The sequence below is a fragment of the Carassius carassius genome, chromosome 3 (assembly GCF_963082965.1).
Source record: "Carassius carassius chromosome 3, fCarCar2.1, whole genome shotgun sequence".
In the NCBI taxonomy this organism is placed as follows: domain Eukaryota; kingdom Metazoa; phylum Chordata; class Actinopteri; order Cypriniformes; family Cyprinidae; genus Carassius; species Carassius carassius.
Genome location: NC_081757.1, coordinates 43,105,285 through 43,132,650, shown reverse-complemented (window position 1 = coordinate 43,132,650; position 27,366 = coordinate 43,105,285). Strand labels below are relative to the sequence as shown.

General features: G+C 35.5%; 1 protein-coding gene across 10 annotated transcripts in view; it reads right to left on the bottom strand.

The window, feature by feature from the left end:
- Window positions 1–27,366, bottom strand: part of LOC132127567 (adhesion G protein-coupled receptor L3-like) — a 267,112-nt gene that overhangs the window by 151,736 nt on the left and 88,010 nt on the right. For all 10 annotated transcript variants that reach the window (XM_059539490.1, XM_059539496.1, XM_059539511.1 and 7 more), the window contains exon 3: window positions 4,588–4,801. In XM_059539490.1, coding sequence (XP_059395473.1) covers window positions 4,588–4,801 — 214 coding nt within the window. The remainder of the gene's footprint in view (window positions 1–4,587; window positions 4,802–27,366) is intronic.

Genomic DNA, 27,366 nt, shown 5'->3' with positions numbered 1-27,366 from the left:
ATAATAAATAAAATTCACTATTGTTGGCACACTTTGTAGACGAAAAAAAAAATCTTCTTAAAAAAGAAGACAGAGAGAGAAGGAGAGAAAGAGCGAAGGGAGGCTGCTAAAGGCAGTTCAACACTGAAAAACATGAATACAAAGCTCCTACAAGCTAGCAGGTAAATCATCACTTAGAATATTAAGCAGTTTTTCACACTTTAAAGGCAGGGTAGGTAAAAAAATGTATAAAAAACTTTTTTCCAAATTTGTTTAAACTTTATGTATATATCAATACATAATTAAAATGTAAGTACTCTGAAAAAGAAAGTATAAAAATCGAGTGTCTGTAGACCTCTCACGACTGTTTTAAAGACAGCTCATTATTTCCATTCACTCCACCCCCTCCCTTCTGGGCTCCTATAACGTTAGATTATTTATCGTCTCTACTACGGCTCGCTAAGTAATGTTATGTTAGCTATATTACGCAGCTACGTATGCTAATGACACATGCTTCATGAAAAAAAAATATGTATGATCAAAATACAAAAAGATTTACCTGTCCAGCAGAAATAAAGCCATCAAGGAGTCACTTTTCAGCCCCTTGAGTTCCCTCAGTTCTCGCCATCGCTGGAAAGCCACGCCGATATTAACTCGCGTTTTATTTCTTTGTTTATCCAAAGACTTTTTGTTCATTGCCTTTTCTTGTACTGTTACTGTCTTCCTTTTTTTGCCTGGTTTGCCTTCACTAACTGCATAGGCCAGTACTGTGAATTTTGCTTGCTGTTTCTCTGCCATTGTTTTGGTATTCCTAGGATCCGTGCCTCTTGAATTCCTCAAATCAAACGTGTGGGCGCAAGTGGGCAGGTCATGTGTGGCAAAAGGGTGGTTGCCATGGTTGCGAGAGAGTGACAGTCGCCTAAGCCAATCCTATGTTTCGTCCGGAATGGAAATAATGAGCTGTGTTTAATACAGATTAAACGGTCTAGAGTCACTCGATTTTTATACTCTTTTTATCAGAGTACTTACATTTTAATTATGCATTGATATATATAGAAAGTTTAAACAAATTTGGAAGAAAGTTGTTTATACATTTATTACCTACCCTGCCTTTAATTCTCGTATTTAAGTATATTTCCCATTATAATCACTTGTCTTGATGCTAGTAATATATTACACATTTGATTAAAGCAATATTAATAGTAGGCCTATAAATAGTTAAGAAATAATATAAATGTTCTAAATGAGGTGTTTATTAGTATATAATATAGATTTGTGCTGTAAAATATTAGATTAAATGTCTAATACTTATAGGGGAGACTGGGGTAAGATTAGCCATTTTCAGATGTTAAAATTATGCAGAAGTATAAAGAAAGTATCTATAGTATCCTAATGAAAGTATTCATATAATTATGAATGATCAGAATGTATCTATGACAAAGGGTTCTAAAAATATGATTCCTTATAAAAAAAAAGTGTTCCCATGGCTGGATTTGCCCAGGGGTTGGGGTAAGTTGACTCGAGTCGAATCAGTGGGTAGATGCAACATCTGGGTGTAAAATGAGCATCTGACCAAATCGGATTCAAACAATGTGAAACAAAAAATAATTAATAATTATTTTTTTTTTCAAACAGTCATATTTATTTTCATTAAGTTAACTTTAAAAACATAAAACCAACCAAATTAAGTTTAAATTTCAATATTTAATTGTTTGCATTTCTGAAACAATATGTTGAACACTAAATTTGTAGCTTTCCTAAAACCAGGCTAAACAGAGTTTGTTGGCCATTAGTGACTATAGGTGTTAAGATATATCTGATTATAATGCGATGAAAAGCATTTTCTGGTTCTTATCAGAGAATGATTTGGTGCACTTAAACTGTACACTGTCCTTACCAAATAAACTACAAAATATGTATGTATGATAAACTAATATCACATTAAAATACAAGTTTAAAATTCCATATGTTGGGGTGAGTAAAAATGCTGACTCAATTTACCCCACAGCATTTGTCTCACTTTGCCCCATAGCTGCCATTTTGGAAAAAAGCTACTGTTGCTAACTAGTTCAATCTAATATTTAGCTAAATGATTTGCATGGTTTATATGTTGCTAAATCACCTATATGTATCATAAACATTTTTAGACCTGGATAAATTTGCTTTGGTGTAACAACCATTACATCTGTTATGCTAAAATTTACTTTGACAAGCCAAAACCAGTTTTTAAAGTAAATGGGTGCCTTCCATTCACATGGGTTTCTCATTTTCACAGTCTGGCAGAAATGATGGGTGGTTCCAAAATACATGGTCACCTGACGGTAAAAGTGTACAGTAGCCAAAAAACACTGGCTCAACTTACCCCATTCTCCGCTACTTCCACTGAAGATGAGGCAGACGCAGGCTCAGAGAGAGGGAGAGCACATTCTTATCAAAAAATCACACAGAGTGTGCTGTCTTCTCTTTTAATTTGTATATTTGTAACAACATTATAATTTGTGTTAACAAGCACCCACCCCCCAGTGCCCCTTTTTTGGTTTGGGCCACTGCCCCTCAAAATGTCTGTGCACGGCCCTGCGCCAAATACACATACCCTTTTATTCAGTTTATTAAATGTTAGTGTAAACTCATGAAGTGACATTCTAATTAAACTATGTGATATTCTACTGAAACTCTGTTACATTCTAAAGAAACTATGTGACACACTGCAATTGAAAATTCGACATGACCTTCTACTGAGACTGTGACACATGCTACTGAACTCTATAGACCCCTTAAAAGTTTGTAAACATTCCAACGTCTCCGGGTGGGTGGGGCTTAGCTGGAGGCAAAAAGAGGCGCGGATGCAATGTTGACAAGTGTAAGCTAGCATGTTTTAGGAGGGATTTATTAAACATGGATGCAGAAGAAGGTTAGGAACTGTCTGAATATGTATACAGTCACTGACTCTGTGGGACCGTGACAGCTTTTTTATTTTAATTAACTCTCGCGGATGGAAGCAGGCTACCTGACCCGTATGCCATACAGCCATATGAATTACTTTTGGGTGGTATGGGGAATTTTGTCAAGGCTTATTTTCTAATGTAACCTATCGCTGGGCTAACTATGATTAGCAATGTGTATTATTTTAAGAGACCATTCAAAGGATGGCACACACGTCTATCGCTGTATGTTTGTTTAACATTTAAACTTGCTAGTGCGCTGAAGGTTGGCGACTTTTCACCTATAAAACAGAAACTTGCTGATTTACTAGATAAAACCAACACACCAGTGCATATGCATAGATTATTTTTCCTGATATGAAGTGTACGCTGCAAACACGAGCATTATTTATGATCATCTCCGTCCAGTCTGTACGCCGTATTGCATTCAACCACTATTGTCTTCTTGATTTCTGTGAAGGAATGTCTGCCGGGATCCGGTAACACTTTAGCTTTGAAACAAAAGTGCTGTTCCTTCTATTCTGGCAGCCAAAAACCTAACAAGAAGACATTTTAAAGTCAAAACCTCAAACTTTTAGCGCACCCGCTGTGAGTTCTGCCTTATGTTTTGCCTCCAGCTAGAGCGGCGGCGTCACAGTGACGTAGGCGATTAAGGGGTCTATTTGACATTCTTCTGAAACTCTACATGACAAATTCTACTGTAACTTTACATGACATATTCAAAACTTGACACATTCTACTGAAACTAATACTGTATTATTATCTAATGAACCCCCTACAGTATTACCAAAACTCTAAGACACCCAAATCAAACTCTATAACATCCATTCAAACTCTATCAGACCTACTGAAATCTTCTCCATTTAAATTCCCCACACTGAACATGATTATGTGTGTGAGGTTTGGGGTTTGCTGTAAAGAATACTGTCATTGTTCTGCACTAGATGGACACGGTTACTGTTTGTTTTCATGCTGTGTGGCTGAGCAGCTGCTTTAATTTATTTCAGCAACAGAATGGAGAATACACACAGAAACAATTACAGACACACTATGCTCTGATTCCGGGCTGTCTGACTCTTCCACTCCACCGAGGTGTGATGAGTGTCAGGCTGCATGAAATGCTGAAGAAAATGATAGGGAGGGCCGGGAAAATGGCAGCCAAAAGAGAGAGCAGCACAGCAGGCTTTAATAAGCCAAATCTGCATCAGTGTATCACACACACAGCATGCAGTGCAGCGGCAGCTAATCCAAAGGTTGCTGGTTCAAACCCCTGAAGGCTTGATTCATGGACCTAAGGATTGCTAAGGTATCCTATATCTTATTACCTACATCACTGTGCTCTTGAGTGGTGCGCTTAAACCCAGATTTCTCCGAGGGGGAGCAGAGGTACTGTGTAATTGTACTTTGATATGTTGCTGGGTAAGAAAGTGCAAGCTATATAAGTAGCACACAGAAACAGGATTCATTCAATTTTGTCATTTTTGTGGAAACACAATAATATATTATATAATTTAATATTTAAGATATTTTTCACAATGTTGTTTTTGTCCTGCATTTTTGATCAAATAAATACGTTAGCATAAACTTAAACATCTAAACTTTTACAAACTCTTGACTGGTAGTGTATAAAGTATGTTTTTGGTTTAATTGTGCTTGTGCGTCTTACCTCTGGCTCATGATCTTGTATGCATCAGGTAAATAACAGCGTGTGTTCTCCATCTGAGCAGGGTCAGCGTCACAGATCTTGTCATCAGTTCGGCCGTAATTTGCACTCTCGATCATGATGACATCCGTCCCGGGACAGCGCAGCTCGATCGGGTAACTTTCACAGGACAGCTCCCGCCGAACAACTGCCATGGGCACCGGTGCACGACTGAATGCTACAGAAAGAGAGAGGAGACAATTAATAAAATACAATAAAATAAAAACTACATTCTCTTTATCATCAGAACTGAGCAAAAATTAAGAGAAAAATCAATCCTGCAAGTGACCAGTTACACAGGGAATTTAAGAAAACACACAAAAATGTATGATGTATTGATGCACCATGTGAATGAGATATGAAAGCGGTGACAAACTAAATTATTGGAATATAGTCCACAAGTGAACTGCTTTTATAGTGTCACTTTAAAAGCTTGACCTGGGTCCCCATTCTCTCTCAGTATTTAAAAGAGCAACATTCTGCAAAATTTTCCGATTAAAAATTTGCATAACTAAATGCTAGTGAACTACTCTTTTAACTGATTGAATATTTACAAACATTGCTAGATATTGTTAACAAAAAAAAAGCAAAAAAAAAAACTTTCTCATTTCCATTTAGTTTGTCTTAATGTACTAATATAACTAGAACTGAAATAAATATTAATAAAAACTATATAGAGAAAACAAAAAATTACAAGAACTCTAAAATGAAAGTGAAACCAGAAAACATATCAATTAAATCCAACAGCATCTTAATGATACTAAAAAATTAATAAAGAAATAAAAAGCATGTACATTTTAGTGGTAGATCAATTTGGCTTTTATATATAAATATTAGATTTATATTAGCCAAATAGCATGTATTAATGAGAATAAGGCACATTCTATAATAAACCTCATTTAAATTTAAATAAACAAGAAGGGGAAAACATATTTCAATGCACGCTAAACCATATTGCAGATAATTAGTGAATAAGAAATATATTATTGTGTGGAAACCCTGCATTGCACAACAGTTCAGAGAATTCTTCAGTAAAGTCTGTTCAGATAATTCTGAATGAAGCAGCGAAACACATATAACAGGATCTAAGATTGTGTCTTTGCTGTAAATCTGTCCAGATCAGAGTGTTTAGTCCCGGCTGATGGACTAAAGCTCAGCTTGTGTTCAGCTCAAGCCCATGGGTTCAGCTTAGGGGACAGTAAAACCTTGATTCTGTGGTCACTGGAGTATTTCTGTGTGGATCTGGAGGTTCGCTGTGATGATGGACGTGCTGAGAGTCTCCTGGCACAGACAGCAACATTTTGATTTAAAGTCTCAGGGCCTTCGATGGATCCCACAGGCATGTCTGATATTCCCATTTACCTTCAAATAAAAGTGTGTGTACGTCTGTGTATTTACAGTTCACCAACAAGAATCAGAATAGACTGGAAGAAGTACATGAATATGTGTAAGAGAGAATTCAGTTTTATGTGTGAGCAATTTCCGGGGCTTGATCGTGCCTCGTCGGGGCTTCCTCGGGGCCAACGGCCAGGGTTTTTTGGCCCAACTAAAACCTTGGGCCAAAGCGAGGAGGGGTTATGAACAAAGGCAGAGTTTCTGGAGAGCGTCAGCGCCGGGGATCATTTCAGAAAGATAACAGCTTTAACACCAGTATTAAAGACTTTGTAAAAAAAAGTTCAAAAATCACTCTTAGTCAGCAGCGTGTGTTTGAAATAACTTGATCCGATGTGGATTATGATCACCATGCAAGGCAGAAATATTTATAAGCGATGTAAAAGACTATGCATGCTAAACATTAACGTTACCATAGTAAACATGGTAAATATGACCGCTTGAAGAAATCAGACGTGAGCTTCTTATTCTCTATCACAATTATGTATTTATTTAGTAACATTATTTATCTGTGGTCACATCTCGAGAGTTTAGCTCCACGTAGCATATGTCATCAAAATATAATAATGTTTTTTGTTCGGGAGCTTTTATAAAAATAGAGAGATTATCATTCATTCTAAATGTGACGTATAGGCCACTGCGGCTACAAATAAACAGAAACAGACTCGACTGAATAAGCTTGCTATTTTCATAACCGTTAAAAATAAATAAATAAAATAGAAAAACATTTATTTCTGTGTGATTAATTTTGAGTCCTGATAAATGAATTCATTATGATCAATGTATCACTTATTCTATAGTAAAACATCGATGCTTTTGAATTTGAATATTTAACAAAGCATGCAAACAAACGGCCGCTTTTGTCATGTTCGTGTGTGATCGCACATGTTCCAGTGATTTATTTCTTAGTTTTCTGATAACTTCTCTTTGTTGGTGAAATGGTGAGGTTGCATGACATGTTCTGAGAGGCGTGTAAAGGGCGTGTTTTTGTGACGCACAGCAGAGCTTCAGGCCCTGACTGTGGAAACCCTGCGCTATTCTGGCCTTGGTGCTACTGGCCCGAGGCTATGAGCCCCGGCTGGCCCGCTTTAAGCCCTAGCTCGCACTGGCCCGACCGTGGAGATGCGGCTAATGTTTGTATCTGTGACCATATTACACGGTGTTCAATAAAAAGTAATTATGAAGGATTTCAGAGCCTCTTTAAATGAAATTAAATATTACAACAGTATGTGATTAATTATTTAAAGAAAAAAAAAGTTAAATTGTATATATGCATACATTAAAATAATATAAATAAAAATTAAAACCATTTAATTACATATCAATTAAATAGATTTCCATAATTAAGATCTCTCTCTCTCTCTCTCTCTCTCCCTTTTAGAAAAAAATGATTGTAAATAGACTACTAAACTTATACAAAATATCAACATTTGTCTTCACTGCAACACTCAAGAGCATGTAATATGCCAAACTCATATGGCAGTAATAATTATGTGATAAGAAAGAACTGTGGAAATAAGTCAAACTCTGAGTCTAAACCAAGATGCAGAAACGAATGATAAGTAAAAAAAAATAAATAAATAAATAAAACATTTATTTGAAATGGAAATATTTTGCAAAGTTATATATTAATTATATACATTTAATTAATTTCATTGCTTATTTATTGTTTATTTTTATTTTATAGTCATGTTTTTTTTATGTAAATATGTGTATGTGTGTGTTTTATGTCTGTAGGGTCATTATAAACCAAAGCTTCTCTCTTCTCTTCCTCACCCTGACACCTGGCCAGCTCTGACATTTAAAAGTCATCATTAACATCAAAACATAAGCCAGGGGGCTCAAACACACACACACACACACACACACACATTCCATGGGGCCTGGCCAGCATAATCTCACAAAAGAGAGAAAATCTGCCTAAACACACAGGTCAGAAACATCAGGGTGACGGATTAGCCATGCTGAGCTAGTGTGTGTGTGTGTGTGTGTGTGTGTGTGTGTGTGTGTGTGTGTGTGTGTGTGTGTGTGTGTGTGTGTGTGTGTGTGTGTGTGTGTGTGCGTGTGTGTGTGTGTGTTGACAGATGGTCTTCAGTGGTCTGATAACACTGTCTGAAGAGTCTCTCTGTATTGTCTCGTGATTCATGACTGACAGACAAAGACAATGAAGCTCTTACCTTTTTACCTTTAGAAAAGAACACATCAAGAGCTTAATCTGACATCACAACATAAATCCTTCACACACACACACACACACACACACACACACACACACACACACCCTTCTCCTTTGTACACTCTCATTGTTATGAGAAGTTTAGGGTTATGATAGCAGCTTGCAATATAAAGCAGCATATGGACAGTTTTTGTAGAGCTATAATAACTGGAAGTGAATGACATCGGAAGTCTCACACATTCAAGTCACAAATGACACACCCTCTCTTACATAAAAAAAAAAATGGATAATGTTATAAAGCAATGGGCTCTATCATACACCCGGCACAATGCGGTGCAAGTCGCAGCAAAAGTGTGTTTGCTAGTTTCAGTCCAGCACCGTTTGCTTTATCCCGTTCAGCGCCACGTTGTTTAATTAGCAAATGCATTTGCACCCATGGGCGTGCTGGTCTAAAAAAGAGGTGTGTTCAGGTTCATTGCTATTTTAAGGAGCTGTAAATAGACAGTGCCATAGACCAACTCAAACCTGGTCTAAAGTCTAAAGTAAATAGCGCAATATTGTTTTGTTAAATAGCGCGTTGGTAGAAAATGCACCTCTGGGGCGGGTCCACGGTGTGCGTTGACTTTGCTTATTACACACAGGGATGCACATCACACAAACATGCCAAATATTAAAAACAAAAGGATTACAGTGTAAAAGAACATTATTGTGTAGGCTACATAAATATAAAAATGTAACGATGGATAGTCATTGCTTGTATAAGAATTAGGCTATCTATTTGCAATTCAGCCTATTACTACTTATAATGATGAATTAAATGCTACTTCATCCCACGCCTTCTTCACCTCGGGAAGCTTTGGTGTATTCCTGCTTGTCCCGTAGATGATCTGCTCGAGTGCTTTTACTTCACGCAAGTCATATCGATTTCTTCGCTTGAGAAGCGTTCAGCTTTTCCGCCATGTAAATAGCGATCCGCCATGGTGCGAGTGCATCTCGCTCTTAAAGGGAATGGGAGCTGACACTCTGATTGGTGTATTGAACGTTACGTTACGCCCATTACTTATTAAGAGAACAGGGACAACCCATTCCAAAAATCCGCCCTGGCGCATGGACCTTATTTCCGTAGTTAAAATAGCAAAAGTGGATTTGGACACGCCCTGAGTGCACCTGCGCTGTGCGCTTTAAACTTTGCGTTTAGATCGTTAAAACAGGGCCCAATATCTCAGACACAAGAATCTGTAACAGAATATGATTGGGCTGAACAAGTACATAAATAAGCAAGGATCTTCAACTTCAAAAACATCATGTTAGTATCAGTAACTAAGATTTGTTTCTGAGAAGCAATCACAATTACAATGATCATGCGATATTGCTTTCATTCAACAGTCTGTTAAACACAAAGGTAATATTGAGTAACTTACATCTTTGACAGAGTATTGCCATTTATTAAGTGTGATTTTGGTCCGTCAAATGAATATCTCCGGATAAAGCCACATCAGAACCAATGAACAGTGTTATTCTCCTGAATAATTCAAATCAACTGAATCAATGATTCAATGACTCATTTATGAAGACAGCCACATATTCCTGAATAATTCATTGTTTTTGAACAAACTGACTGAATGAATGATTCAACGACTCATTTATGAAGACAGCCACATGTTTCTTCCTGAAGGAATCGTTGTTTCTGAACGAATCAGTTGAATGAATGGTTCAATGACTTAAGGTTCGAAACTTTAATTTGCCACCACCTACTGGCACAACCATATTCTATTCTATTCTATTCTATTCTATTCTATTCTAATGTTCATGATTGCTGCTGTTTATTTTTTAAATGATATTTATCTATACTTGTTTTTGTACAATCTTTCCCAAATGTGGCTGAGAAGATTATTTGGCTTTCAGAGCTGTATTGTCCAGGAAAGTTTTATTATATTACAAAATACTCTGACTTTTTCAAAGTTTAAAAAAAGATTTTCTTGTCTTTTGTGGATTGTTATTAAAACAGTTTATGTTAAGCAGAGCAGCCAGACACTAATTACTGTTGCTTGCTTTTCTTTCAACTGATTATTTTACTGAAGCAGTAATAAATGCAGCCTTGGTGAGCAGAAGAGACTTCTTTTAAATGCATTTCATAAATATCTTAATTATTCCAAACTGTTAAACAAGCTTTTTTAAATCAGACACCATTTCAGTCTTGTGTGTGCTTGGCCTTACATAGACGATACAGATCTTCACTGTAATGATCATGAATTTCATTAAATCGAAGTTAATTTAGAAATGTAATTTGTATTACGACTGTTATTATGTTAAATCTAAATGAGCATGTGGATCGTGTTTATGCTGCTGTGAGATTCAGATGCTATACTTGATGATGTGTTTAGTAAAAGGAGCAGTTTGTGTCTGATGAAATGCTGTGTAACCTGCTGAAAGGATCGCATCACTGGAGGAGGATTTATGTGTTAAACATAGATTCCTAACTCTTAAATATGATTCCACATAAACGAGCCGAGTGCATGTGTAAGTGAACATCAGCCTGTAGATCCATCAAGCAGAACTAGACTCTCTGAAGATGATGTGAGAGCTGCTCGCCGATGGCGGTCAGGGTGTTACCAGGGTATTGCTAGGGTCTTCTTGGGTGGGACAACAGATTGACCACACCCACTCTGAAATCTCAATGGTGCAAAATTTGTAGATTGTTTTTTTAATGCGTAGAATTAATTTTCACTTAAAAATTGCTAGTAAATTTCAAAAATAATTACAAAAGAAATGGCAAATATCACACTGAATTAAAATGTTTATTATATTTTATTTTTTAAATATTTTTAAATTTCTTAAATGAAACCCATTAAAAGTGTAACATTAAACATAAATTTGGCAATACAAAAAATAAAAATAAAAATATGTGACACTGAAAACTAGAGTAAAATTCAGCTTTGATAACAGGAATAAATTACATTTTAACAGAAGTTTACATAGAAAACAGTTATTTTAAAATTGCAATAAAATAAGTTTTAACAGTATTTTTTTTTTTAAATAAATGCAGCTCTGGTGAGCAGAAGAGACTTCTTTCAAAAAAATGTTATCAACCCTAAACCTTTAAAACGAGTGTATATTTGTGGTTTTGGAGAGAAACATTATCAATTTTCCTGGTTTCATGAGCTTCACCCAATAGCAATGTTTGGCACACGCAGTAATAATCTCATATGTGTGTCTCAGAGCATCACTGCAACACTGAACGCTCAGGGCTCATATCAGCCAAGCACTATTTCCCTTTCTTTCATCCTGTGTAGTTGCCCTCACATCCTCTCTCTCTCTCCCTCTCTCTTCCTCTCCCTCTCTCTCTCTGCCCTTTGCAAATCCTTTTGCCACCATATTACTGCAGGAATGCTGTCAGCTCTCTCTCTCACACACACAGTCATTCAATGCTCTGAGGCTGTTGTGAGCTCTTGACAAAACAGAGGGTTTAATTGAGGTCAAACAAACAACAGGAAAATATGTTTTTTTCCCTTTTCCACAAGGTGCCGGACAAAAAAGAAAGTGAGAAAGAAAGCTTCATTCTTCACATGCAGACTTACAACGGAAGTGCCATAAGTGAGCCAAATTAAGCTTTAAACACTAATTGTGCCACAATGAAGCATATCGGCTAACTGCAAAAGCCACTAAAGCTTAGACACTTGCGCATAAAAGCGTTATGCAGTAAGAGCTCTCATTACATTCAGTCTTCAGACACACACACACACACAAATGATTGTTATGACTGAGAATGACAATAAATAATGCACAGACACGTCTGTCCATTGTGCCGTGTTTGCAGGCTACACACAAACATGCAGTGAGACCAGTGTAGTCTGATTCGCAAATATGACTCTGAAGACAGACATATTCAATGAAAGTTGAAGTTCTGGAATTAATAAAACTAAAATAAAAATATAGCTGCAAGCAGCAATTAAGGGGCCAAGCACTCCAACGGCAAATGTAGGAGCTAAGCATGGCATGGAGCATTACACCAAATGCATTAATGAGCGGTAACAGCAATTTTAGGATTATTGTAATTGAAATGGCTGAAAAATCATAAATACAACCAGCAGTAATGAGATTAAAAGGTCTATCACTTTTGACCAACAGGTCAAAATCTGTAATCAAATAATTTTGGTGTGTTCTGTGTGAGATGACAATAACAGACAAAAAGTTAAGAGTCAATATGCTAAAGCATTGCAGAGATACAGCCTGGCATGATGCCTCAATTTCGTTGCGGTGGTACGCGAAAACGGTTTTGTGTTTCGATACAAAATCGATAACATTTTGTCAGCACAGTCTAAAGATCATCTGATTCAATTTTGGTGAAAATCAGACTAACGGTTGATGAGGAGTTCAAAAAAGTAGGTTTTCAACATAAATCAAAATGGCGGACAGGAAGTTCGGCTTATTCTGGCATATTTATTATCTATGTTGTCGGCATAAGCCAGGGAAAATTTTGAGACCAGTTTCATTGCAATATGCTAATGCATTAAAGTTATTAGCATTTTTATAAGTGTAATTATTCATGGTTAATGAATGATTTATTACTCTTGACCAACAGGTGGCGCTGTTACCAAATTTATGTGGCATGGTCAGTGTGAGGTGATGATGACACATACAAAGTTTGGTGCAAATATGTCAAAGCTTTGCAGAGATACAGCCTCAAATGCATTTTAGCACCCTTCCAGCAAATTCGTTGATGCGCTAAATGAGAACCGTTTTGTATATCGACCCGAAATCCATAACTTTTTGCCAGCATGGTCTGAAGATGATCCAGGTCAAATTTGGTGAAAATCGGACTAACGGTCTAGGAGGAGTTCGAAAAAGTAGGTTTTCAACATTAATCAAAATGGCGGACAGGAAGTATGGCCAATTTTCGCATAATTGGTATCGATGCTCTCGGCATGACCCAAAGAATATAGGGAGGCCATTTTCATTTCAATAGTCTAATTTATTCAAATGTTATTAGCATTTTTGTGATATTTTATTATAACTCTTGACCACAAGGTGGCGCTGCCACCAAAGAATTTGAGTACCTTCAGGGCGTGGAGCCGAAGATTTTTGTAATCATTTCCATAATGATATAATGCTGCGTTCAAAAAATACAGCATTTTAAAACATAATTCAAAATGGCCGACGCCTTAAATGGCTGACAAGGGAAAATTGTACATCATTTGACTCAACATGACTCACTGAATCTAAAGAGACCAGTTGTGTGATTTTTGGCCAAAGCATTCAGAAGTTATAAGCCAAAATATGCATTTTTCATATCTCCTGACCACTAGGTGGCGCTGCGTCTAAACACTGCAGGTAGTCTCAGGTCATGGTTATTATAACACACACCAAATTTAGTCTCAATATGCTAAACCGTTGCCAAGAAATAGCCTCAAATGCATTTTTGCATGCTTTTCGTCAAATTTGTTCATGTGTCATTCGACAACGGTTGGACGAATCAACTTGAATTCCATAACTTTTTGCCTGCATGGTCTAAAGATGATCTGAGCCAATATTCGTGAAAATTGGACTAACCGTCTAGGACGAGTTCGAAAAAGTAGGTTTTATGAACAATAAAATATAGCAAAAAAACTAAACCTTGTAATAAGTGTAATTATTCATGGTTAATGAATGGTTTATTACTCTTGACCTATAGGTGGCGCTGTTACCAAATTTATGTGGCATGGTCAGTGTGAGGTGACGATGACACTTACAAAGTTTGGTGCAAATATGTCAAAGCTTTGCAGAGATACAGCCTCAAATGCATTTTAGCACCCTTCCAGCAAATTCGTTGATGCGCTAAATGAGAACCGTCTCGTATATCGACACGAAATCCATAACTTTTGGCCAGCATGGTCTGAAGATGATCCACGTCAAATTTGGTGAAAATCAGACTAACGGTCTAGGAGGAGTTCAAAAAAGTAGGTTTTCAACATTAATCAAAAGAGTTCAGATTTCCTACTAAAAATTGGTATGTCTATTGTCGGCACAACCCAAGGAATATTTTGAGATCAGTTTCATTACAATAGCCTAATGCAATCAAAAGTTATTAGCATTTTTGGAAATTTCATAATTGAAGGTAAATGAATGGTTAATTATGCTTTGAGAAAAAAGAATGATCATTTTCTAGCTTACAGTTCAAAAGTTATTAGCATAAAAATATTGAAACTTTGGACAAGTAGTGGCGTTAGAGAGTTGGAGTTAGAGACTTCAAATTTGCTAGTTAATGTTTGGACTGTCCTCTATCAGAGTGCCAAATTATACAACTTTCCCGCAATCGGTTCTATGGGCTGCTATAGACTTACTGCGGAAGAAAAAAATTACGCTAACGGATACAATAGGTTCCTTGCACCTTCGGTGCTTGGCCCCTGATTATAGCTAAATGGATGCATTTATATATATATATATATAAACGACACAGACATACTGTAAATTAAAATGTGAATATGAAAAATATTAGATGAAAAATAAAACAAAAAAACTTTTTATGCTGAAGTACTAAAATTAATAAAGCTGAAATACTGCACATAACAAACACATACATATATATACACATACATTTACATACGATGAGTTAAACAAATGTGATGCGAGATCACACTGTGCACAATTTTATTATCGTATGTCAACCATTGTTCTGCTTGTTGAATGCTAAATCTAGTTGCCTTGGTCACAGGTATAAATATTAGTAAGATTCTAAAGAAACTGCATTAGTGCATAATTTCACAGATAAATGAGAATCAGTATCCGTTATACCATTGCGGTCATCTACCACATGATCTATATGCATAATTTCTTACTGCTGCCTCTGCATGTGGTCAGAAACACATGATACAGTTTATAAAATCCAAAAATTGTTCACTGGTACAGTCTTCAGAGACTCTCCTATGGTATCTCACTGGTGATTAATCATGAGCTCAACGGCCTTCACTCCAGATTTGCATGAAGTCAAACTGTTCTGAAGTGTGTGGCGTCACAGGCCACACCCACATCCTGATGTCAACGGTCACTCACTCCTGGGAATCTGTTCAGGTCTGTTTGATGCTGCTGGTGCTGTGAAAGCAGCTCTTGTTTACTTTGATGGATATACAAATTGCCACATGAAAAAAAAAATCGTTAAGGCAGGTGCGATTCTTAGGTCATTCTTTTCATAGCAAGTGCTATGCAGTGTTATCTGAGAATCACTGAGATATTATAATAGTTTTTATATTTTCAGTGATTTTAGTACCACTTAGACTATTTTTATAAATATATATATATATATATATATATATATATATATATATATATATATATATATTTTTTTTTTTTTTTTTTTTTTTTTGGTAGGTCATGTACAGTAGGTATAAATTAGTTCTAGTTTATGTGTGTGTTTTAATTTTTATAGGCTTTAGTTTCAGTTTATCTGCTTTTAGTTATTTTAGTCTTTCACCAAACTTGAAAAATGTTGCTTGTAAATTTTAAACTTGAATTTTTTATTTTTTTTATTAATAATAACTTAGGCCAGAGTTTTGCAATTATCCATGGGATCAACATCAACATTTCATTTTGTTTCATTTAAAGTGTGTTTTATCATGTTTTATCTGTTTGAACACAACAACAAAAATCTGTACGCATACAGAAAGTCTGCATAAAATAACACACACACACACAAACAATGTAAGTAACCTGATGTAACCCTCAGTAGGTGGACAGGAGATAAAAATTAAGATTTAAATCGCATGGTTGATGTGGGATTTATGAAAAACATCTTTTCCCTGTTTGTTCTGACTGATCATGCCGCTGGTATTTTTACCCTTCTTCGCATCCCTGCTGTTACAAAGACATGAATTAATACCAATTACATCTCAAAGCCCCTGTATTTCCTTACATAATGAAGAGCAGAAATTATTCCAACACGCAAATTAAAAATGATTTCATGCGTACATGCATCTCTTTTCTCTCGAGCTGATTTAACGGCTGCTGTTTAAAATCACAGCGCCACTGACAAGCCAATCTGACCCATTTAGAAAACAAAGACAGATAAATATAAATCGCTCTGTGTTTCCTGTGGAGATGAGAGAGCGCGAATCCCCAGAGAGAGCGAAAGATGAAGGCTTGAGGATAGAAATAGGGCTGGTGGGGGTTGACTGTAGGCACAAGACATTTCCCTCCTGATTTAAAAAAAGAAAAATAATAATAATAAAAAAAGACAAATGAAAGGAGAACAAAAATCCAGGCACAAAAACACGGCAGTAGTTTCCCAGTAGATTTACAGATGAAAAGAAAAATGCACGCCATCCAGAGACAAAATAAAAATAACTCCACAGAGCCTGTGAAATACTAGTTCACTTGGGTGTTTTAGACTGCGTGTCAGTTGTGGGTCACCTATTTTCAATCACTTAGTTGCAAGGATTTTTAACCACCTTGTATTCCCTTCTTCCCTCAGGAAAATGGAAGTGCTTTCCTTTAAGTTCTTTTCGGGGGTTATTAGGAGTAGATGCCTCAACACACGTATATGCGGGGATCGACTGCAGAGGGTTAAAGGAAGAGATTAATACATGTGGTGACTATAAGCTCTCATCAACACAACCCCAAAAACATACCTATACATAAAGTTCACTGCAGTTTTCTGCTGAAATGAGCACTGGTGGCAAGAAAACAACTTTTATTCATTTTCACACGAGTTATTATTATAGGGGCAGATTATCAATAAATTCACAATTCCTTGCACAATACTCTGTAATGAGCTAAAATACTTTTACCATAGTGCTTGATATTTAAACTAATACAATGTCATGTCTGAATCGCACAATTAGCTCCATGTGTATGGTTTTTCTAATATGGTAAACATGCACGGTGGCGCGCCCAGTGCAGCAATGCCTTTGAGATGCCAAGTGAAAACTGAAGTCCCGAGAAACAAAGTCATGATAAAATAAGACTTGTAGAATCAAGCTAAAATGGCACGGTTGCTTCAGCAAATGTGTTTTATCCTCATGTTTGCTTTTGTTAACACTCTCATTTAGGTTTATTTGAGGTGGTAAATTATTTCCAAACGCAATAGAGCATTGCCCAATTCAACCATTTTCCAAACTGCCATAATGTGTACAACAACCAATGTTATAAAACACTGCAAGAATCACTTTTATCTGTTTTGGATCAAACTGAATGTTTTCTTTTGTATGTTTAATTTTTTCAAGCAACATCATATCATTTTGCTGAAATTTCACCACATGCACGCTTGAGCGGTTTAGTGTTCCAAGCAAGAAACGCCAAAAAACATCATACGGGTTTGGAGTAATTTTAATTTCTGGCCGAACATTCCCGTGGTGTCATGTGATCGTGCCACAGCATGAGGTGTTTCCTGCTGGATTATGAGGCTGAAGCAGCATGACCGATGACTTTGACAACACTGCCGAACTGAAACATCTGGATCTGCTCTCCATCGCCAGGGATGTATAATCGAATACAAGCATTGAGTAATCAAATATACAGCAACTAGTCATGGTCACGCAACACTGAGAAATGACCAAATGACTCTTCCTAACAATGCCTAGTTATACCTCACAGCACATTCACCATGGTAATTTTTGTCTCCAAAAATATAGAGTTACTATTATGAATAATAACTACATTACTCTTCATTTGTTTGGAGTTGCAATGTTGTTAAATATGATTTAAATTTTAAAATAGAATTTTACTGATTGCTGTGACCAGCATCATTACTCCAGTCTTCAGTGTAGCATGATCTTCAGAAATCATTCTAATATGCTGATTTGTTGCTCAAGAAAAATTTCTGATTATTATCAATGTTGAAAACAGTTGTGCTGCAGAATATTTTTGTGGAAACCATGACACATTTGATTTTTCAGGATTATTTGATGAATAGATAGCTGAAAAGAACAGCATGCATTTTAAACCAAAACCAAAATCATTATAAATGTATTTATTATCACTTTCGATCAATTTTTAAGCATGCTTGAATAAAAGTATTAATTTCTTAAAAATTAGTTCAATTCAAATAGAGTGTTTCATTTAAATCAGAGAAATTAGTTACTATTATGGGAATAAACTAAACTAAGTTACACCAAAGAAAAGAATTGAAGCATCTTATTAGGTAGAAATGTAAGACTTTACTTCATTAGCATGTTGTGAAGAAGTACTTCGTATTCTGTCATCAAAATGCAGAGGAGGTTTTAGATCTGGGATGACGGAGTGAAGCTGCTTCCACATCCGCCTTCACATTCAGCATGATGACTGATGTATTTCAGGGGCTTAAAACTCCCAAACCCGAATGACTCACCATGGAAATGAAGCATTATCTAGTGAAACAAACAAAAGAGAGCTCAACTCTCTCCGGTTTCACTGGGAACGAGATGGCAGAACTAAGCAAATTGCCGCTGAAAGGAACTCTGGGAGGGGCGGTGGAGATGCACACCTGTGGTTTCTCCACACAAGAAAGCTTTTGTAGTGAATATCTCGAGGAAGATCTTGAGTGATCTTCAAACACACTTCCATTCTTTAAATTTCAACACGTTATTAAAATATCCAGTCAGTGAACAACACTTAATTAACCAACAATACCAAAAACAGTGAACTGCATTCAGCAGTACAGTTGCCAATGTGAATATTTCATGAATGAGTGATGGCATGCATTTCTGCTCCAGACGTCCAAACCTCTCTCTGCTGTTGTTTGGAATGCAGTAAGTGATGTCCTCTTCGGTCTGGAATGTAAAAGTGTTCGGGGGCTTTGTGTCGATGTATGCTTGTTTATTACTGAAGACTCCTAATGGCTCTTTGCTTTGCCTGTGGCTCCAACGTAAGTCTTCAGAGCCTCGTTTATCAACAGGTCAATTGGGATTTTAAACATTAGAAGTCTTGTTCTCAAGGCTGTGAAACTACAGTACAGGTGTTGTTATTTCTAAATAAAACTAAAATTATAAAAAATATATTTTTTTAGGAATATAAACTAAAATGAAAATTTAAAATATAAAAATAGCATCAAGTAAACATACACATAAACACCACAATAGTGTATAAATCATAAAAAAATCAGTAATAAAAATATTAAAAATACAGCATACTATAAAAATACAGCTGAAAATATCCTTTTTTAATTATAAGTTGTTCCTTAATAAACAAGATCATTGTAAAATGATTGATACTAGTGTATGTCCTTATATTTTGAGTAATTTTAATAATGTATCAACTAAAATCAAAATGTATAAAGAATAAAGAAAACATTCTAACTTATTTCCAGATTTACGGTTTTCATCAAAAAATGTATAAAAGAAAATAAATAAATAAATAAAACTAATACAATAAAGAGAATGGATGGGGCCTGTGGGATTACATTTTTACATCCAATAAAACAAATGCATTTAAACTTCCCAATATTATAAAAACCATTTAACTTATAAAGCAAGAGATGATCTACAGGAGTTAAGGAGCAGAACAGTTCAACTGAAAAAAAAATAAAATAAAATAAATAGAGTACATTTAATTACTTGTTTCCATGAAGCAAATGCATTCACCATGAAACCCTAAAACTCAATGAGGAAAAGGACCTGACATTCTAAATGCTGCACATCTAACTGCTAGTTGCTAGGCAACCATACATCCCATCCATTTCATAATTACACCAAATGCAATTAGCCACAGACCCTTAATGCAGGCAAAGTGTGGTTGGTTTACACCACAGGGATAAAAAGTTACAGCTGTTCAAATTGTGTAAGTATAATAAGAACAACAGGCTTGAGGAGCAACAGCAGCGTTACAAACGGCTCACCTGCGAACTGCTAGAACACAGGTCACTTTTGTTAGATGCCATACTGAATTCCAACCAAAAGCAACAAGGCTGTGTTGAGGGAGCAGATCAAGTCTCCACAACCCCTCCGCACAGTTCCTCGCTCTCCCTATCTCTCTCCATCCTCCCTCTCTCTGTGGAAAGTGTTGGAAAGCTGATAAATTCATAATCTTCTCTTCACTATATGCACCTATTGTTCTTTCTCATAAAGGCTTTCTGTTTGCTAGAGCACATGCGACCCTGTCTGCATTATTCTGGAAAGTGTCTTATGGCTTTGTGTGTGTGTGTGTGTGTGTGTGTGTGTGTGTGTGTGTGTGTGTGTGTGTGTGTGTGTGTGTGTGTGTGTGTGTGTGTGTGTGTGTGTGTGTGTGTGTGTGTGCTTAAGGAACACACTGATTATCGGAGGGTCACATGTTTGGGTGATATATTACAAGAGGAAATGTTCATTTCCAAACAGTGTTAAATGAGTATTAAATGCTGCAGCTTCTGTTCTGCTTCGTCTACATTTACATTTATGGATTTTGCAGATAATGTAATGACTTCCAGTACATTTTGTCAGTGTGTGTTTCTCTATCAAGTGAAAAAGAAGTACTTTGACACATTTTTAAAAAGAGCACTTAATACCGTATTAATTAGTACTTAAAAATAACATGCTAAGTGTAATGATTTCAGACACTTAATTGCATATAATTTATAATTAAATTAAAATGTATTTTGAAAAAAAAAAGTAGTTTAAATTGATATTAAATGCAATTAGCTGAATCTTTAGGATGTTTTTGACTTTAGTAGGACCTAAGTACATTTTATATGTATGGAATGTTTATGGAAATGTGAAATATGATGTAATGTTTATAGAAACCCAAGGTTTATGGAATGTTGCTGTGAAGCAGTTTTGGTATATTATTACTTGTTGAATCTTTGCTGGTCAGACGAAGTTTGAACAGTGAGAAATACGCTAACTAAGATTAACTAACATTAATTTGAATTTTTTAAAGCATGATTAAAGATTGTTAAAACAATTATTTAAAACGTTCTTTAAAACCCATCAAACAAATCATCATAACTCTTTAAAAGTGTTCAGAAACAGTCATGAAAGTGAATCTCTTTAACTTGTTAACCTGACACCCCATTATGGGACTCACAGCTGACAGTTTCCTACTTCAGTGTGTTACAAACATAATTTTGGTGTCTTTGGAAAGAAGACTCTTTGGGCTTTACTTTTTATCAACCAGATTTGATAATGCTCAAAAATATTAAAAGTTATAGACACTGAAGTGCCTTTTTTTTACCACACTTAAATATTTTTTATTTGATATAAAAATACATGAAATCAGTCCTGGAGCAATCTAAAAAAGTAATAGGTTGAAAGTCACATGTCTCATGAGTTTCTATTTCAAATCCTAATAAGATATCATGAAAAATGAGACTCCTGCAAATATTTTTATGAGACTGTCTACCCCCCCCCCCCCCCCCCAAATATAAAAAAATAAAATATTTACCAATTGTATTGAAGGCTTCTACAAACTATTTAGTCATTAAACATACCACTGCATAGCTTTTTCAATTATAAAACAATAGACAGAAACTTAGACATCATATAAGTTATTTATTTGAGCACTAGAAAAGTACAATAAGAATAATTTGAGTAAGAAAGATAAGAATAATAAAAAAAAAAAGATTTTAACTTTATACAGATGGTAATAACACAAATTCGCCATAAAGTAAATAATCCACTCTCTCTATTCATATAGACACATTCACTTTGATAGCCGTGATCATACAGGAATAGCGAGCTGATTTGGGCTGATTTGCACTCAAACAGATGGTAATCATGCAGATACATTCACATTCAACATAAAACACACTCTCACATATATAAAAACTAGGGCTGGGATAAACGATTATTTTTTAAACGATTAATCTAGCGATTATTTTTTCGATGCATCGATTAATCTAACGTAATCTAACTTAATTTTTTCAGACCGATTCGATTTCGATTATCTCCCCATTAATTGACTACTAACAATTTATACATGTTGATTTACATATCTGAATGAAAAAAAACATGAATTCCTTAACATTGCAATATATGTTTATTGCTCTTAAAATTACAAAATAAAAGACTGACTAAGAATGCATTACTTTGCACTTGTATAGAGATAGCATTCAATAAAACCTTGAAGCCTTGGAAACACATAGCTTACTGAAACAAGCTTACTGAACACATAGGGCCTAGCATTCAATAAAAAAGTTCTTCTTTCAGATGAAAATAACAACAACTTGATGTCTAGCATTCATTAAAAAAGGTCACCCAAAATACTTGTTTAGAGCAATTAAAAGAATACAGTAACCAATGTAAACTTGAGGGCTTTAAGCTAATACAGATAGTACTTTTCCAAAAAAAAAAAAAACAGTGGGAGCCAGCAGCCTGTCATGGAGAAAAAAAAATCTCTGATTGCTCCACGTGAAACGTTGGCGTTCCGCCCTTTTTCTATCGTGTCTAAAGATTTTGGTTAATATGCACGAGGGAGAGAGAGAGAGAGAGAGAGAGAGAGAGAGAGGGGGAGAGAGAGAGAGAGAGAGAGAGAGAGAGAGAGAGAGAGAGAGCGCTCGTGTAGTTTGAAGACTGTGAGTGCGTGAGCGCACGTGAAACTTTGGTGTTTCGCCCTTTTTCTATCATGTTTAATGATTTTGATTAATATGCACAAGGGAGAGAGAGAGAGCAAGAAGCGCTCGTGTTGTTTTAAAGACTGTGAGTGCGCGCACAGCCGGGGCTCTCTCTCGTATGCGCCCTGTCACTCACCGATCAAATAAGGCTTTGACAGCCGCCAAAAAAAAAGATTAATGCAGAAAAACCCCTGGATTGGTTATATAACGTTGGATAGAATGTTGATCCAGCCGTCGCGTATATTCAGCGCACATAAGGTAAACATTTTGCAAACGTTTTTTAGAGAAATAAAAACAGGTCAACGAATCGATGCGAATATTTTGCATCGACGTATTTTTTGCGTCGACGTCATCGATGACCTCGACACGCTGTCCCAGCCCTAATAAAAACTGTTGAAAAATAAAAGAAACAAAGAAAAAGGTGATCGCTATAAGTTCTGCCTCCATCAGCTGACAGGTGCGTCAGAGCGCATCACGAGCCATCACGAGAGAGCACCAGAATTTAAATATACTATCTTTCGCCTATCTTTCATTCATTTTTTTTTCCCGTGGATTGTCTCATTCTGTTTGTGACACTGTACGCTGCAAAACCATTCCGTTTTTTTACTACCAAGACGCCGTTTCTGACCGTGAGTTATTTAATAAAGGACACAAACAGTTTTGTCGCTGAAGAACTGAAACGTAAACAAAGGAATTATGATCCATATTACAACGTTATTGCTTCATTGGACTAAACATGCTCCATGAGATGTCGTTCAGTTGACCCTTCCCTTACTAACTAAACCAGGATTTACAGCTGTGGATGTGTTTATGACTCGTTATTACGACGAATCTGGTATGTACAGCGTTTCCATTGTTCATGTTTTTATATGTACTGCTTACACAAATGTAGCAAATACAGTCTTTATAAGCCTTCCATTGAAAAACAGCGATATGTCGTTGATGCCTGAGGCTTAGATCTTTATAATGATGCATAGTTTGTCAAGATTAAATTTGTCCCGTTTCATTTAATCTATTCGTAAACACTGACATGTGCGAGTTTAGGGGCGTTCAAGGACTCAACTTTTATTTAATTTATATTACCTGCAAGTACGGTTTTATTTTTAAATATACTTTTAAGATTCCCAGTACATTACAAGTGCAAAATCAGTACAACGAAGAACTTTTTTTTTTTTGCTAACATAGTCCAGCTTATGGCAAGTTAAGACCAGCAAACCACCACAGGCCTCAGTCCACAGTCTCTTAAGCTGTTCTGCTCCACCGCATTCAGAGTGAACTGAAAAGGTGCCAATCTGTCAGACAGAGCTCACTAAACGCAAATAACAGAGAGCTACTCTCTTGCTGCTTAGAGTGTGAGTTGCACACAAACACACACACACATAAGCAAAACAAAACAAAACCAAACCAGGTTTGGTCTATGTGGATATGAGTTTGTGTTGAATGTGGCTGTCAGGATGATTAATGCTCACACGTTGTGTCCTATTAGCATGAAGAGAGTGAGCGTGCAGAAATGGAGGTAATCCTTATGATTATGAAAAGCTTGTGTGTTTGTGTGGAGTGTAGACCATAGTCTCATTCAATTATGGTTCTGTATATACTCACAGAACAGCTTCGAATAGGAAATCAAAATGAGAGTGCCACAGGGCAAACAGCTTAGCATCTATACACACAATCACACCACATGCAAGAATGCTTATGACAGAAGCTTTGCGTGAGACACGTGTTCATACACACAGCTTTGTGTTGAGGGATTTTAGTGTGTGTGTGTGTGTGTGTCATCCGATAAGTGGCTAAACTGGGTCTCCAAAACAAACGTGCAGTTGTTTCACTCCTGAATCTCCACATTTACACAATAAAAATATTATTGGCTTTCATTTCTAATCTTTCCATCTGTTTATTTATTGTTTAATTTATCTTCTATTCTCAAAATAATAGTTAAAATAAAAAAATGACCTTGTGTTACAGTAACTTATTTTGAAATAATTATTTTGAATTAGATTTTATTGTTATATTTTCTACTTTCATGATAAATATTCTTAGTGTTTTTGCCATTTGTATAAGTTTTGCTTGTTTTTTATCATGTTTATATTGTTTTTTTATTTATTTTTATTTCAGTTTTAGTTTGTTATTTTAGTATTTCATGTTTAACTAAATTAAAATGAGAAATGTTTCTCTGGGAACTAGCTTAAATAATATAAGCTAAATATAATATATTTTATTTTATTTAAGTTAACATTTATTTAATTTTAAGTAACAAACACTCAAACACACACACACACACACACATTTTAATCTAATTAATTACATGATTTGGAGATGAATTAAATGTATTACATTTAAAAAACACCCATACAAGAATATTTAAAGCTATTATTGAGTTAAAGGATAAAATATTAAGTAGACATTACAAATAGTAAAAAAAGTTGATTCAACATAAAATGTGTTATACAAACATTTAGGCTACAACTGCCTAACATAAACTATGGAAAATAGAAGATATTTTTAGATTTTTTTTTTCTCTCCATGCAATGAAAGTCGGCGGTAGCCAGCTTTGTTACCAACATTCTTCAAAATACCTTCTTTTATGTTGAGCAAAAGAAAGTAATTCATTCACCTCTGAAACGACATGAGGGTGAGTGAATGATGACAGAAATAGTATTATTTATAAAAAAAAATTTGGGGGGGTGAACTATCCCTTTAATGTTTTATTTATTTTATTTTTAAATAAATGAAAATATACTGTAAAGAAGAAACTAAAACTGCCACCAGGTGGTGGTCTGTATGAGTCATTAATTCATTCATTCGATTTGAGTGCATGATTGGCTGTAAATCTTACTATCACAACATTATAACATCAAACAAGTCTCACCCAACACCTAATGTTCTCTAGTTCCACATATGTGTGTGTTTATGAGTTTGTGACTGTATGAAATCACTTGAGTGCTTTTTTGGTCTAGCATTTCCTTGAGAAAAAGTTGTACACTTAATTACCTTGAATATGACTGAATAATAAATGCATGAAATCTGCAGAAGTAACATGAGGTTGGTTTGAAGTTGACTTATTAAATACAGGGGCACGTGTGTGTGTGTGTGTGTGTGTGTGTGTGTGTGTGTGTGTGTGTGTGTGTGTGTGTGTGTGTTTGAGCATGTGAAAGTAACCGAGCAGTCAAACTGGCGCTTCTGTTCAATTGCCTCATGATTTATTGAAGAAATACATGACAAACACGTACTACAGACATACAAACACAAAATACACACAAGCGCACATATTTACTGAGGATGATGACACACCTTAAAAAATACACATCTCTACAAAAGCTTGATAGTTACATATTTGCTCCAAAAAACACAGACACACATATCTGTGCAAACAATAACTATTTGAAAACAAACATACAATATATATATATGCTTTAATATGAAGAACAGCCGGGCACAGATGATATAATTCATTGGAAATCTTGAAAACGCATCCGTGCAACATCCAGCTAAATTCCAGAGAGCCTGATATCCAGAAATATGACGAATATTGATCAGCTCCATGATGAAATAAAACATGACAGCGTGTTTGTAACCCATCCTGCATCTGTGTGGCTAATAAAGTCACCAAAAACACAGCCATCAGCCTCCTAACATAATCTGAGCTTAATTTAACCGCCACAACTGAAAAAGATTTCCAGGGAAAATGACACCAGATACGAGCGAGCAAATGAGATACAGATAGAAGCAGAGAAGGAACAAGGAAACACTGTGTGAGTGTGACAGCAGTCGTTTCTCTTTGCATAAGAAAAAATGCTACTGCAATCACTTGACAAATATGACAACCCTGAGTGTGTGTGTGTGTGTGTGTGTGTGTGTGTGTGTCCATGAGAGAGATGTCACACAAACAAGCTGCTATTTCCCACATCCAAAGTAGATTTAAAGTGCTAAAAAAAGTTTTGAAATGCAAATAAAGGTACAAGTGTAATTTAATCACAAGCTTCTCCACACAAAACGTGTCTCTTTGCACATATTCACACAGAAAGCCACAGAAACATCCTGCTTATACAGCTTGATCAGGCTCATTGTAACTGGAGTTACTTAAAATTCAAAGATCCAAATGAGAGTCGGTGAGCAGGATGAAGAAAACAAACAACACTCACACGCAAATGCATTCAAATGTGTTACACGAGCAGAAAACTATCATGAGACAGAGAGTCTCCTTCCACTGACTAACCCTAAAAACGTGCCATGGAAACATTTCTCATGAGCTTAAAGAAACTCAAATTAAAACTACAGCCAATAAATCAAAATGAATATTAAGATATATTAAAATAAATGAATAAATATAAAAAAAATTAATATAAATAAGTACAAATTCCAAAAACACAACAAAAACCTTCCTACTACTGTACCAAGTTATTATAGTTAAGTAAGACTAAAGTACACAAACAAACATCAACTTGAAGTACTACAATAACCTAAGCTAAATAAACTAAAACTAATAAATAAAAAATGTCTAAAAACTACATAGACATATGGAAAAGTAAGTTAATCTAAGCCTTGCAGTTAGCAGCATGATTATTATAATTAACTCAAATTAAACACATGAAAAGTAAATGTAATAAATAAATATAAAAATATAAATGTATTTAAAACTAATAAAGATAATAAAAATACACAATATTAATAAACGTAAAACAAATTATCAAATTGAAAACAAAATTAG